The sequence below is a fragment of the Lonchura striata genome, chromosome 24 (assembly GCF_046129695.1).
Source record: "Lonchura striata isolate bLonStr1 chromosome 24, bLonStr1.mat, whole genome shotgun sequence".
NCBI classification, from domain to species: Eukaryota; Metazoa; Chordata; class Aves; order Passeriformes; family Estrildidae; genus Lonchura; species Lonchura striata.
Window position 1 is genome coordinate 6,957,210 of NC_134626.1, and position 13,887 is coordinate 6,971,096.

Here is a 13,887-nt window from a genome sequence, read left to right on the forward strand (position 1 = left end):
CGGCTTTGGGAGAAGCCAGGAGAGGTTTTGGTGGGAATTTGGGGTTTTTTTGGGATTCCTCTGCCTGGGATGCAGCTTTGGGAGAAGCCAGGAGAGGTTTTGGTGGGAATTTGGTTTTTTTTTGGGATTCCTCTGCCCGGGATGCAGCTTTGTGAGAAGCCAGGAGAGGTTTTGGTGGGAATTTGGGTTTTTTTGGGATTCCTTTGCCTGGGATGCGGCTTTGGGAGAAGCCAGGAGAGGTTTTGGTGGGAATTTGGGGTTTTTTTGGGATTCCTCTGCCCGGGATGCAGCCAGAGGGGACTGGGAGCATCCTTGGCCCCCCGCTTTTCCAGGGAATCCGGGCTGCTCCCGATGGCCTGGGAGTCATCCTGACTCAGCAATCCCAGGTGGGCCGGGACGCCGGGAACGCGCGTGGGAGAGCGCCTAAATCCGGCTGGGAATGACTCAGAGCACGAGGGATCGGCTCAGCCACCCCCGAGGTCCCTTCTCCCGAATTCCCGGAGCTCTGGAGAAGCAGGAAAACTCCGGAGGCCTCCAAAGGGATGGATTTGGGATGGCTCCCCTCCCAAGCCTCAGCATGCTCCGGCTTGGCCGCTCCCATTGGGATTTTTTCCTCGTTAGTTTGATTTATTCCTGAGGATTTCAACTTTTTATGAAGCTTCCCATAGCTGGAAAAAAACCCTGGAATGTGCAATGAGCACATTCCTAATTTTCTCCCTCCTTTTTTTTTTTCATTTTCCTCCTTTTCCCTCCTTTTCCCTCCTCCTTTTCCCTCCTTTTCCCTCCCCCTTTTCCCTCCTTTTCCCTCCTTTTTCCTCCCCCTTTTCCCTCCTTTTTTCACCTTTCTTCCCTACTTTTTCCTCCTTTTTTTTCCTTTTTTGTCCTTTATTCCCTCCCTTTTCCTCCTTTTCTCATCCTTTTCCCCACTCTTCTTTCCCCACCCCTTTTTTCCCTCATTTTTCCCCATTTTTCCTCCTTTCCCACTCATTTTTAAAGTCTTTTCTCCGTATCCAAAGCTCGAGACAATCCCTGTGGAAAAAGCCTTCGGGGTGGCTCCGTCCCTCCCTTCCCAACCCATCCGAGGGCTCTCCCTGCTCCCATCCCAGCTTTTCCAGCTCCTTCCAACCTCGGAAAACTTCTCCCCGAGGAGCAGGAGCCATTCCAGGGGAGCAGATGGCTGAGGAGGAGGAGGAGGAGGAAAATCATGGATGCAAATTCTCCGGGATGTCTCTGCAACATTCCCAGTCAAGGTCGTGCCGCTGGGAAAAGCATCCTGCAGGATTTTCCCCCGGTCCCCCAAACTTTGGGATATTTCATGGATGTCTGAAGCCTTCAAGCGAGGATTCCTCATCCATCAGCTGGGACAAACCTGGATTTTTAGGGATGTCCGGGATCCTGGGATGGCAATTCCGTGTTTGGAGCAGCCGGAATTGACGGGTGTTTCCGACATCTCCGTGAAATAACAATTCCCAGATTTCCCAAGCCTGGTTTCCTCATGGGAAAATGGAGATTCCCTACAAGAAACCCTTTGGAATGTGGAGATTTATTTGGATATCAAGGCGGGGAATCTGGTAAAAGAGGACCCGAAATTCCAGGGATTTTCTCAAAGCTGCAGAACTTCCCCAGACCCCTGGAGAACTTCCAGACTCTTCCCTGGGATGAGAAAATTCCATGTTTAATTCCCCCCGCCATGGATTTAGGAGGAGCAGCAGAGCTGGGGGTGCCGGAATTCAAAGATCAAAGGAATTTGGGCTTCCTTATCTCCAAATTCCAGGGAAGCTGAGGCGGGAAGCCGGGAAATCTCCCGGCAGCCAAAAGCGGGGCAGGAGGGAGGGAGGGGAAGCAGAATTCCCAAATCCCTGCTCCGCTGACGGGGAGAAAGCGCGGAGCTGAAGTCGCCGCGGAGCGTTCGGAGCCGAGCGGGAATAATTCCGCTCGAAAGAGCCGGATTGAGGCGGAGAGGGATTTTTCCCAAAGAAGTGACAGCTCGGAGCTGGGCTGCGGTGTGGGAAGTTATTTTGGGAGGAAAGGCGGATTTCGGTGGCATTCCGAGGAGTTCCGTCTCCCGTCGGCAAACTCTGTCCCTGGATTTTTATTGCCGCGATCGGAGCGGCCAGAATTGTTTGTATCCCGAAGTTCTGCTTCATCCCAAAATTCCTGCTTGATGCCGTAGGGATAACCGGGATGGGGAGGGCCTGGCACAGCTTTTCCAGGGAATGTGGGGCTGCTCCATCCCTGGAGTGTCCAAGGACAGGGCTTGGAGCACCCTGCGTGCACCTGAAGAATTCCAGGATTCCATGTGCTGGGTTGGACGGGATAACTGGGATAAATCCTTCCCTGGGAGGGTGGCGAGGCCTGGGATGGAATTCCAGAGCAGCTGTGGCTGCCCCCGGATCCCTGGAAATGCCCAAGGCCAGGCTGGACGGGGCTTGGAGCAGCCTGGCATCGTGAGAAGTGCATTGGAACGGGATCAGCTTCCAGGTCCTTCCCAAGCCATCCTAAAAATTCCGGATCCGTCACAGCCTGTTCCCATCTTTCCGTGACCAAGTGGGAATGGAGCCAGCTGGAGATGTCCCCGTTTCTTGTCCCTGCCTGGTGCTGCTTTGTCCCACCAACATTCCCGTTCCCAGCCAGTATTCCCAGCTTCCAGCCAGCATTCCCAATTCCCAGTCCGTATTCCCAGTTCTCAGTCAATATTCCCAATTCCCAGTCAGTATTCCCAGTTCTCAGTCAATATTCCCAATTCCCAGTCAGTATTCCCAGTTCTCAGTCAATATTCCCAATTCCCAGTCAGTATTCACAGTTCCCAGGCAATATTTCCAATTCCCAGCCAATATGCCTGGTTCCCAGTCAACATTCCCAGTTTCCAGTCAATATTCCCAGTTTCCAGTCAATATTCCCAGTTCCCAGTCAATATTCCCAATGAATATTCCCAGTTCCAACCCAATATTCCCAGTTCCCAGCCAATATTCCCAATTCCCAGCCAATATTCCCAGTTCCCAGCCAATATTCCCAGTCAATATTCCCAGTTCCCAGTCAATATTCCCAATTCCCAGTCAATATTCCCAATGAATATTCCCAGTTCCAACCCAATATTCCCAGTTCCAACTCAATAGTCCCGATTCCCAGCCAATATTCCCGATTCCCAGCCAATATTCCCAGTTCCCAGTTGATTTTCCTGGTTCCCAGTCAATATTCCCAGAACCATTCCCAGTTCCCAGTCCTGGATTCCCCCCATGCATTCCCAAATCCCTCCCACACTTCCAGGGCTGGAATTCAATTTTTCTTCCCAAACAAAAAAATCCCCACAGCCCCCCCCCCCCCCCCCCCAAATATCCCATGCAGGAGCAAGAATTGATTAAATTAATTAAAAATTAATTAAATTAATTAAATTAATTAGTAGCCATTGTGTCATTAACGCCAGACTTTAATTAAATTGTGTGGAGATAACGACTCCGGAGCTTCCCAACAGCCAAACATTCCCAGGATGGAGAAATTCCTCCTAAAACCCATCCAAGGCGAGCCCTGTCCTCCGGTGAAGCTCCAAAGTTGGAAATTCCAGGTGATTTTCCACTAAAAATGGCTCCTTCCTCCTCTTCCCACCCTCTTTTCCATCCTTTTGGAGCTGGAATCTGGAGGCTGCCAAGGAATCTTTGCCTTCGGAAAACGAATCCCACTCCCAACATTCCGGGTTATTCCCCTTTATCCTTCTCCCACCCATTCGTGGGTTTGGCTCCGGGGCAAGGCTGTGCTGGAATTCCCATTGGGAAGCTGTGGAATGGTGGGAATTTTTAAAATCCTGGTTTAGTTTTGTTTTCCAAGGAGGTGTGGGAGCTGCTGAGTCTTTGGGAAGCAATTCCCAGCTTCCTGAAAATCTCCACCCGCCTCATCCAGGGGTGACTCCCATCCAAAGGAATGTTCCAGCCATGGAAAGCGGGAATGCTGGGAGAGTTGGGAATATTGGGAATATTGTGTTTTTCCATGGAAAAACGGAGGGAAGAGCCTGACTTTGGGATCTGGCAGCTGAAGGGAAAAACTCCTGGATTGGGGCATCCCGTGGCGATGGATTTGGGAATTTTTGACTCTTGGTGGTTCCGCTTTTCATGGGAAATTCCTTGTGAGGGGGAAAATGAATGATCCGAACTTGGGAATCTGGGGTTGGATTTGGTTTTATCCCGGAGTTCCAGGCATTGAGGGATGGGTAGCTCCAAAATTTTGTCCCGGTGGTTTTTTCCCAAGCAGAGCCCCAAAAAGAGGATCCCGGGAGGGAAAACGGAGGGATTTTCCATGGAATTGGCTTTCAGGGGGATTTGGAACAGCTGGAATTCCAGCCCAGCCGGTAACACCAGTATGATCCAAACTCGTGGGACTTGATTCCCAAAAAACCTCCCAGAGAGGAACCACCAGGAGCCAAAAATTCCCAAATCCATGGCCATGGGCTGACCCAATCCAGGATTTTCCCCCTCAGTGTTACTGGGCTGGAATTCCAGATGTTTCCCATCCCACCCCAGGGAAAACTTTTGCCCCAAATTTGAGCCCCAAAAGAGGATTCTGAGTGGATTTGGGGGGTTTTTCCATGGCTTTGTCCAGCTGGAAATCAGGGAGTTCCCCTGGGATTTTGGGAATGGGTGGGGATTGGGGGCTGGAAGGAAAGGATTTGGGAAGGCAGGGAGAGCACCTGGAAGTGGGAATACGTGATAAGGATGTGGGGATTTGTAAGAAAAGGGGTGTGGATCTCCCCGGGCATCCCAACCCCTCTTCCCAAGGAATCCTGGCATCTTCCCGGAGTTTGAGAGCTGCAGGAAAAGCAGGAGAAGCTGTGGGGCAGGGCCTGGAGGGGGCGGGATCCCAGCCAGGGAGGGATTTCGGGGAATCTGGGATCACCCCAGGCTGGACCTGGGGGTTCAGGGAGACGGGAATTGCTGAGGGAAGAGGGAATAGGGAGAAAGTGCAGATCCCTGTGGATCCCTGTGGATCCCTGTGTGTCCCTGTGGATCCCAGTGTGTCCCTGTGGATCCCTGTGTGTCCCTGTGGATCCCAGTGTGTCCCTGTGGATCCCTGTGTGTCCCTGTGGATCCCTGTGTGTCCCTGTGGGTCCTTGTGGATCCCTGTGGATCCCTGTGGGTCCCTGATCCTGGATCCTGCCTGCTCCCTGCTCCCTATCCTGGATCCCAACCCCATCCTGCGGCCCCTCCTGCATCCCAACCTGTCGTGTATCCCACATCCCTGTCTGATCCCGCTCCCTGGCCCGTATCCACGTCCCTGAACACATCCCAACTCTGCATCCCGCATCCCTGCATCCCAACACTGCTCCCCAAATCCCAACATCATCCTGCACCCCACATCCCTGCATCCCAATCCCGCATCCCAACTCTGCATCCCAACCCCACATCCCAATCCCGCATCCCAATCCTGCTTCCCAAATCCCAACATCATCCTGCACCCCACATCCCTGCATCCCAACCCCACATCCCAATCCCGCATCCCAATCCTGCTTCCCAAATCCCAGCATCATCCTGCACCCCACATCCCTGCATCCCAATCCTGCATCCCAATCCTGCTTCCCAAATCCCAACATCATCCTGCATCCCACATCCCTGCATCCCAATCCTGCATCCCAACACTGCTTCCCAAATCCCTGCCTGCATCGTAACCCCACATCCCAATCCTGCTCCCCAAATCCATCCCTGCATCCCCCCATTCCCCAAATCCATCCCTGCATCCCTTCACTCCCCAAATCCATCCCTGCATCCCCCTCCATTCCCCAAATCCATCCCTGCATCCCTTCACTCCCCAAATCCATCCCTGCATCCCCCTCCATTCCCCAAATCCATCCCTGCATCCCTTCACTCCCCAAATCCATCCCTGCATCCCCCCACTCCCCAAATCCATCCCTGCATCCCCCCACTCCCCCAATCCATCTCCGCGATCCCTCCGTGCATCCCCCCCAGTAACCCCCCTCAATCCATCACCCCTCCATCCATCCCTCCCCGAATTCCCCCCGGGTCCATCCCCCGATCCCTCCCCGATCCCTCCCCGCATCCCCCTGGATCCATCCCCCGATCCCTCCGTGAATCCCCCCCGATCCATCCCCCGATCCCTCCGTGAATCCCCCCCGATCCATCCCCCGATCCCTCCCCGCATCCCTCAGGGTCCATCCCCCGATCCCTCCCCGCATCCCCCCCGATCCGTCCCCCAGCCCGTCCCTCCGTCCCGCTCCCGCCCCCGCAGCCCCTCCCGGGGGCCGGGCCGGGGCGGGCCCAGCCCGGGGCGGGCCGGGGGCGGCCGCTCCGGCCCCGCTCGGCTCCGGCCCCGCTCGGCTCCGGCTGCTCCAAATCCGCTTAAGGGCGGCAGCGGCGGCGGCGGCGGAGCCGCTGCACCGGGGCGGCAGCGCCGAGCCGGGCCGAGCCCCCGAACCGGACCCCCGAACTGGGCTGAGCCCCGACCGGACCCCCGAACCGGGCTGAGCCCCGACCGGAACCCCCGAACCGGGCTGAGCCTCGACCGGACCCCCGAACCGGGCCGAGCCCCCGAACCGGACCCCCGAACCGGGCCAACCCCCTCCCCGACCGGACCCCCGAACCGGGCTGAGCCCCTCCCCTCCCGGACCCCCCGAACCTCCTCCCCGACCGGACCGGGCCGAGCTCCCTCCCCTCCCGGACCCCCCGAACCGGGCTGAGCCCCTCCCGGACCCCCTGAACCCCCTGCCCTCCCGGACCCCCGAACCGGGCCGACCCCCTCCCCTCCCGGACCCCCTGAACCCCCTCCCCGACCGGACCGGGCCGAGCTCCCTCCCCTCCCGGACCGGTCCGAGACCTCTCCCATCCCTTCCCGGACCCCCGAACCGGGCTGAGCCCCCTCCCGGACCCCCCGAACCGGGCCGAGCCCCTCCCGGACCCCCCGAACCCCCTCCCCGACCGGACCGGGCCGAGCTCCCTCCCCTCCCGGACCGGTCCGAGACCTCTCCCATCCCTTCCCGGACCCCCGAACCGGGCTGAGCCCCCTCCCGGACCCCCCGAACCGGGCTGAGCCCCTCCCGGACCCCCCGAACCCCCTCCCCGACCGGACCGGGCCGAGCTCCCTCCCCTGCGGGACCCTCCCGGACCGGTCCGAGACCTCTCCCATCCCCTCCCGGACCCCCCGAACCCCCTGGCCGACCGGACCCCCGAGCCGGGCCGAGCCCTCTCCCCTCCCGGTCCGGACCGGGCCGAGCCCCCTCCCCTCCCGGACCGGAGCGGGCCGGGCCGAGCCCCGCCGGTGCCCGGCGCGATGCCCGCCCGCCGCCCGGCGCGGGGGCCCCGCTGAGCCGCCCCCGCGGGCACCATGCGAGCCATGAGCCCCCTGCCCCTGTGGCTCCTGCTCTGGCACCTGCGGCACCCGGCGCTGGGTGAGTGCCACCCCCGAGGGGACGGGGACCCCCGGGGCGGCGGGAGGGATGGGGTGACCCCCGCATCCCTCCGGTCACGGGGTGGGCTCGGGGCTCGGCGCCCCCGCCCTGGGGTTTGGGGTGCTGGGGTGGGGGGGGAGGGCACCCATGGAGAGGAGAACGGATTTGGAGCGGGGCATTGGGGGACGAGGTCTGGAGGTGTTAGTGGGGCACCCCATAACCGGGAACTGCTGTGGGATCTGTTAATGGGGCACCCCATAACCGGGAACTGCTGTGGGATCAGTTAATGGGGCACCCCATAACCGGGATCTGCTGTGGGATCAGTTAATGGGGCACCCCATAACCGGGATCTGCTGTGGGATCAGTTAATGGGGCACCCCATAACCGGGAACTGGTGTGGGATCAGTTATTGGGGCACCCCATAACCGGGAACTGGTGTGGGATCTGTTATTGGGGCACCCCATAACCGGGATCTGGTGTGGGATCTGTTAATGGAGCACCCCATAACCGGGATCTGCTGTGGGATCAGTTATTGGGGCACCCCATAACCCGGTACTGGTATGGGATCTGTTAATGGGGCACCCCATAAACAGGAACTGGTGTGGGATCTGTTAATGGGGCACCCCATAACCGGGAACTGGTGTGGGATCTGTTAATGGGGCACCCCATAAACAGGAACTGGTGTGGGATCTGTTAATGGGGCACCCCATAACCGGGAACTGGGTATGGGAGCCGTTAATGGGGCACCCCCAAAAAAGGGGGATTTTAATGGGGCACCCCCAAAAAAAGGGGGATTTTAATGGGACACCTCCAGAAGAGGAGGATTTTAATGGGACACCCCAAAAAAGGGGGATTTTAGTGGGGCACCCCCAAAAAAGGGGGATTTTAGTGGTAACTGGGCACTGGGGTGGGGCGGTCCCTGGGGTGCCGTTAATGGGGTGCGGGGGGGTCTCATCCACGGGGCCACCCCCGTGTCCCCTTTCCCCGCCGCTCCCGAGCTCCGGCTGCGCATCCCAGCCCTGCTCCAGCCACGGGGGTGGGGGGGCTGTGCTTTGGGGACCCCCACGAGCGCGGTTTTTGGGGGGCTCACAGCCCCTTCTGCCCCTTTGGGATGCCCAGATCCCACGAAAGGAGCAGCATCCCCCAAATTCCCGCTGTGCTGGGGGATTGCAGCTCCCCAAAACCGCCAGCCCCAGACCCGGGGCTCCGGGGAGGGAAAACCGCCCGGGGAGGGAAACTTTCCCTTCCTCGCACCCCTCAGGGCCACCGGTGCGATTTCATTCCGCGTCCATTTGAGCCCAATTTCCTCCTTTTTCCCCCCAATTCCCGCTCGGGGGTCGGGGGGAGGTCTCAGGTGGCCGCTCCTTGCCGAGCCCCCGGGAACGGGAGCTCTTCCAGCGCCGGGAGATGGAGGCAGGAGGGCAGCTTGCTCAGCATCTCCCTGTTTTTTGGGTTTTTTTTGGATTTTTAATGGACTTTGTGCTCTCCGGGAAGCGCCGGCGGGCGCTGCAGGGCGCGGGGCGGGGGAGCCGCGGCTCTGCGGGGCCAGCTCCACACAAAGGAGCCGATTCTTCCCCGCCTGCTCCCGCTCCATCCCCCGGGCACGGCGCAGCATCCCAAACCCCGGGATTTGGGCTCGGGAAAAAAAAAAAATTCCACAACCCCTCTTTTCCCTCCGCGGCGGGGTTCGGTCCTGCCGGGCTGCGGCTGCTGCTCCGAGCCCCCTTCATCCCGAGCATCCCGAGCATCCCGCGATCCCAGCAGCGGGAATCAAACCTGCTGGGGAAAAAAAGGGGGGAACTGGTGCCAAAGGCAGCCCCGGCTCCCTCCCCTCCCCTCCCCGCTCTCCTCCGCCGCCGTTTTAAGGTCATGGATAGACAATTTCCAAGGAACAACGCATCCCCCCGGCTTTCCCGGCGCTCCAGCTGTCTGTCACTGGCGCAGGGATCATTTTTCCTGCCTCTCTCCTGCTTTTTCTCGCCGCAGATCGGGCGGCTGCTCTCGTGCTGTTGATTTTCCTGAGAGCGGCTGCGGGGGAATCTCTGGTCGTGAGGGTTTTTTATTTTTTTTTTGGGTGGGGAGGGAGAAAAATGGGATCAAAGTTGGTTTGTGAAGGGGCTGGAGGAGCTCGGGGAGCCCGCAGGGGTTGGGGGTCAGGAAGTGATGGATCTGGCGTGGGGAATTGTTTGGGTTTGGGCATCCGCGAGCTGGATTTGGGCTCCTAAACCCCACCGGGACTTGGCTGCATCCCGAGGATCCGCCGTGTTTGGCATCTCCTTCCCTATGGAAGCTGCTCCTGCGGTCATTTCGGGGTCCCCACCCCAAAGCACCCCGGAATCCTGAGCTCCCCCCGCCTCGGCTGTCCCAAAAAACCCAGCCCGAGCTCTGTTTTTCCATCAGCCAGCCACAAATCCCGGCCGAATCGCGGTTTTGGGGCGCCTCCCTTTGCTCGGGGCAGGGGGGGCTGAGCTCCTCCCGAATTTCGGCGCGGGGGAGGGGAGCGGAGCGTTGTTCCCGAATTTCGGGGCGCAGAGCGCTCTCCATTCCCGAATTTCCGAGGGCAGATGGCTTTTTCCTGGCTGACGGCATCCTTGGCTGGAGCCAACGCCGTGCCCTCCCCATCCCGGCTGGAGAGGAATCCAAGGGATCCAGACCCCGGGAAGATCCAGGCGGGCACATCCCGCTGTTCATCCCTACATCTGCCGCGTGTTTTTTGGGGGAATTTTGCCTTGCTTTTATTGCCCCCCTCACCCACATCCCGGAGGACCCTCCCAGGAATCCTCTGGAATCACTTCCCACCCCACAAATCATCCGTGGGAAGCTTTTCGGGCTGGGGGTTTCCAGCCCTGCTCTGCATCCCTCCCCCGCTCAGGAAAAGCCCTTTTGTGACCCCGAGCAGAGCCGGGATCATTCCCGAGGTGTTTCCCAGCCCTCCAGGAGCACCACCCCGGTATTCCAGCTTTTTTTTCCCCCTTTGTCCCCGGCTCAACCTCTGCCTTTTGCCAAAAAAAGCCGCCGGGGCCGGGGCTAAGTGGGTTAAGGAGCCGTCAGGAGGGAAAAACGAGGCCACGCGGAGGAGGCAGCGCCGGACCATGGAAAAGGAGAGGAGCGCCTGGAAAAGGGACTGGAAAAGCGGGAAAAAAAATCCTTTTTCCCCTGATCCGTGGATTCTGGGATCGGGGCTGGCTCGTTGAGCCCCAGCCTGAAATGCTGCCCCATAAAAGGCTCGTCCAGCGCCGCGGGAGGGATGAAAGTGTCGCGATCCTGGAGATTTCCAGCGGCTTTATCCCGCTGGGATTTGCTTCGGCTTCTGCTTCCCAACCCCAGCCGGGGAAAAAAAAAAAAAAAAAAAAAAAAAAGGAAAAGTCGAGTGTTTGAAGCTCCTGGGCTTTGCAGGGAGCTGTCCTTGGGGATATTCCTGAAAAACGCCGCTTGGGAAAAGCCTCCTGGAGTTGGGGTTTTACCTGGAATTCTCTCTTCTCTGCATTCCCCACGAGGTTTTTCTGGCGGAGCTTTTCCCAGCTGACAGGGAGCCCCCCGGGTGGACCCTTCTCCAGCCTGGAAAAGGCGATTTTCCCTCGTTTTTGGAGGGAAAACCCAGCGGGGGCTTTTCCCAGGGTGGTGGGAGACACCTGCTCGTGTTTCTTTTTAATGGAAGGAAGAATTTGGTGGGAATTGCGTCCTGAGGGAATGAGGGAAGAGGAGCAGCAGGGATGAGATCCTGCTTTAATTCACCTGCAGGTGCCAAAAATCCGCCCCACATTCCGGCCGTCCTTTCCTCTTCACGCTTTCCCCATCAAATCCCGCGTTCGGCTCTTTTCTGGAAGTTTTCCCTCCCATTCCCACGAATCCCGCGTTCCCACAGAGCCTCTCCAGGTAAATCCAGGCCGCGCAGCCCCTTTGGAAAATCCCCCTCGCTGCGCTAATTGCCCTTTCCCAATTAGCCCAATTTCCCTCCCCCCAGCAGCTGCAGTTTCAGAGCCGCCACTTCCAACCAAGAGCTTTGGAAAAATCCTCGGCTCCGGCGAGGATCTTCCCTCTCCTTGTGCCTCTCCAGGATAATCAGGATGATCTTCGGGATGGGGAGATATTCCCAGCTTTATTGCTGCCTGGAAAAGCTCCTGTGGCTGCTCCCGGAGCATTTCCAAAGTCTCCCAAGCTCGGTTTGGGGGACCCCAAAATTCCCTTGGGATTATTGGCGTCCCCCAAAACGGAATCCCGGGAATGTTGTAGGGTTTGGTTTGGGAATGTCGGTGCCTTTTGGCCTGGGATAAGGAATTCTGATCCAGGAGCTGCCCTGAGCAGGCTGTCAGATATTCCCAGCTCCGTCCACGGGCTCAGCCTCGGAATCCCGGGGTGCTTTGGGAGGGAATTCCAGGGGCAGGGACAGATCCCTCCATCCCAGGTGGCTCCAAGCCCCCTCCAGCCTGGCCTTGGACATTCCCAGCTCCTCTGGGAAAGCTGTGCCGGGGCCTCCCCTCCCTCCCAGGCAGGAATTCCTTCCCAATAGCTCACTTCCATCTCCCCTCTGGAATTGCAGAGCCGTTCCCTGTGTCCTGTCGCTCCAGGCCCTCCTGAGGAGATTTTTTCCATCTTTTCTCTTGCCTCCTTCAGGTCCTGGAAGGCCAAAATTGGGTCAACCCAAAGCTTCTCTTTTCTCCAGGCTGGACATTCCCAACTCTCCCAGTCTTTGCCTGGATCACCCTGGAGCTTTCTCTGGACTCGCTGCCGCATCTCCAGAGGGCAGAATTCCCCATTTTCCTGCTCTGGGATCAGCCCTAGACTTGGGAGGTTTCCATGTCCAGCTCTCCCCCACCAGCACCTCCAGGTCCTTCTCCCAGGGCTGCTCCATGTGCTCATCCCAGCCTGGATCCATCCCCTGGATTGTCCCGCTCCAGGTCCTCATCCCAGCCTGGATCCATCCTGGGGATTGTCCCGCTCCAGGTCCTTCTCCCAGCCCGGATCCATCCTGGGGGTTGTCCTGCTCCAGGTCCTTCTCCCAGGGCTGCTCCATGTGCTCATCCCAGCCTGGATCCATCCCCTGGATTGTCCCGCTCCAGGTCCTCATCCCAGCCTGGATCCATCCTGGGGATTGTCCCGCTCCAGGTCCTTCTCCCAGGGCTGCTCCATGTGCTCATCCCAGCCTGGATCCATCCTGGGGATTGTCCCGCTCCAGGTCCTTCTCCCAGGGCTGCTCCATGTGCTCATCCCAGCCCGGATCCATCCTGGGGATTGTCCCGCTCCAGGTCCTCATCCCAGCCTGGATCCATCCCGGGGATTGTCCCGCTCCAGGTCCTTCTCCCAGCCTGGAGCCATCCTGGGATTTCCCCACTCCAGGTCCTTCTCCCAGAGCAGCTCCTGGTCCTCATCCCAGCCCGGATCCATCCTGGGGATTGTCCTGCTCCAGGTCCTTCTCCCAGCCTGGAGCCATCCTGGGATTTCCCCATTCCAGGTCCTTCTCCCAGAGCTGCTCCTGGTCTTCATCCCAGCCTGGATCCATCCTGGGATCCATCCCTGCTCCTGCTCTTGTGAAACTTCAGGAGATTCCCGTGGGCAGCTCTGGGACTTTTCCAGGTCTGGAAGCCTGGAGGCTCCTCAGGTGCCTCCAAACACTTCCAGGCTTCCAGACCTTGCATCCCAAATCCATGGATGGTCCTGGAACATCCAGATGATCCCAACAGCCGCCCCTTCCCATGGAGATGTTTCCTGTGATGGTTTTTTCCCATAAAAATGCTCTTTCCTGCCGGGAATTCCTTGGCGTGGGAATGCTTGATGAGCTCTCGTGCTCCGAGATCTGCTGAGGAAAATCTCTTGGGATAAAGGTGGGGTTTTAGTGGGAATCCGGCTGAGGCAGAGCCCGGGATCTTCCCGAGGCTCCAGCAGCTCTTGCTGATGGAAAAGCTCCACAGGGAGCTGGGAATGGAGCTGGGAGCTCACCCTGGGTGGCTGGGAATGGGCACAAATTCCCACCTGGAATGTGTGGGGGCGGATGAAGCAGCATCACCCCCTCGCAACTCCCAGTGATCGGATATTTTGGGATTTTCCCAGTTTTCCAAGACGACTCCTCAACTTCAGCCACACCGCGTCCAGCTCTGCGCTCAGACCCCACAGCGAGGCGAAATGAGGGAAGGGGCTCCCAAATCCTTAATTTTGGGAGGCAGCTCCAGCCGAGCGAATTCCCGGCTGGCGGATCCCGGCGGGAGGGGCTGGAATCCTTCCCCATCCAGCTGCTCGCCGTGCCCTTCCGTTTGCCTTGCCGGGCTCGCTCCGAGCTCGTGGCCGGCGCTCCCGTTCCATTCTCTGCTTCCCACTTTTCCCCTCTTTTTTTCCCCAAAATAACCCGTCAGTCAGTCACGGGCTTGTTTTCAGTGCGCTGGGGCCCGGATCCGGCGGGAACGCCAAGGGCGGGCGGATTCCAAAGGCAGGGATAACAACCCGCGGTGGTGTTCCCGCTTTGCAATTGTTGGTTTGACAGAATTTGGGGTTGTGGGCTCTCCAAA

General features: G+C 58.7%; 1 protein-coding gene across 1 annotated transcript in view; it reads left to right on the forward strand.

The window, feature by feature from the left end:
- The first annotated feature begins 7,264 nt into the window (after positions 1–7,264).
- The window catches only part of IGSF21 (immunoglobin superfamily member 21), a 54,654-nt gene continuing 48,031 nt past the window's right edge, over positions 7,265–13,887 (forward strand). The window contains exon 1 of the mRNA XM_077788198.1: positions 7,265–7,387. Coding sequence (XP_077644324.1) covers positions 7,324–7,387 — 64 coding nt within the window. The 5' untranslated portion in view covers positions 7,265–7,323. The remainder of the gene's footprint in view (positions 7,388–13,887) is intronic.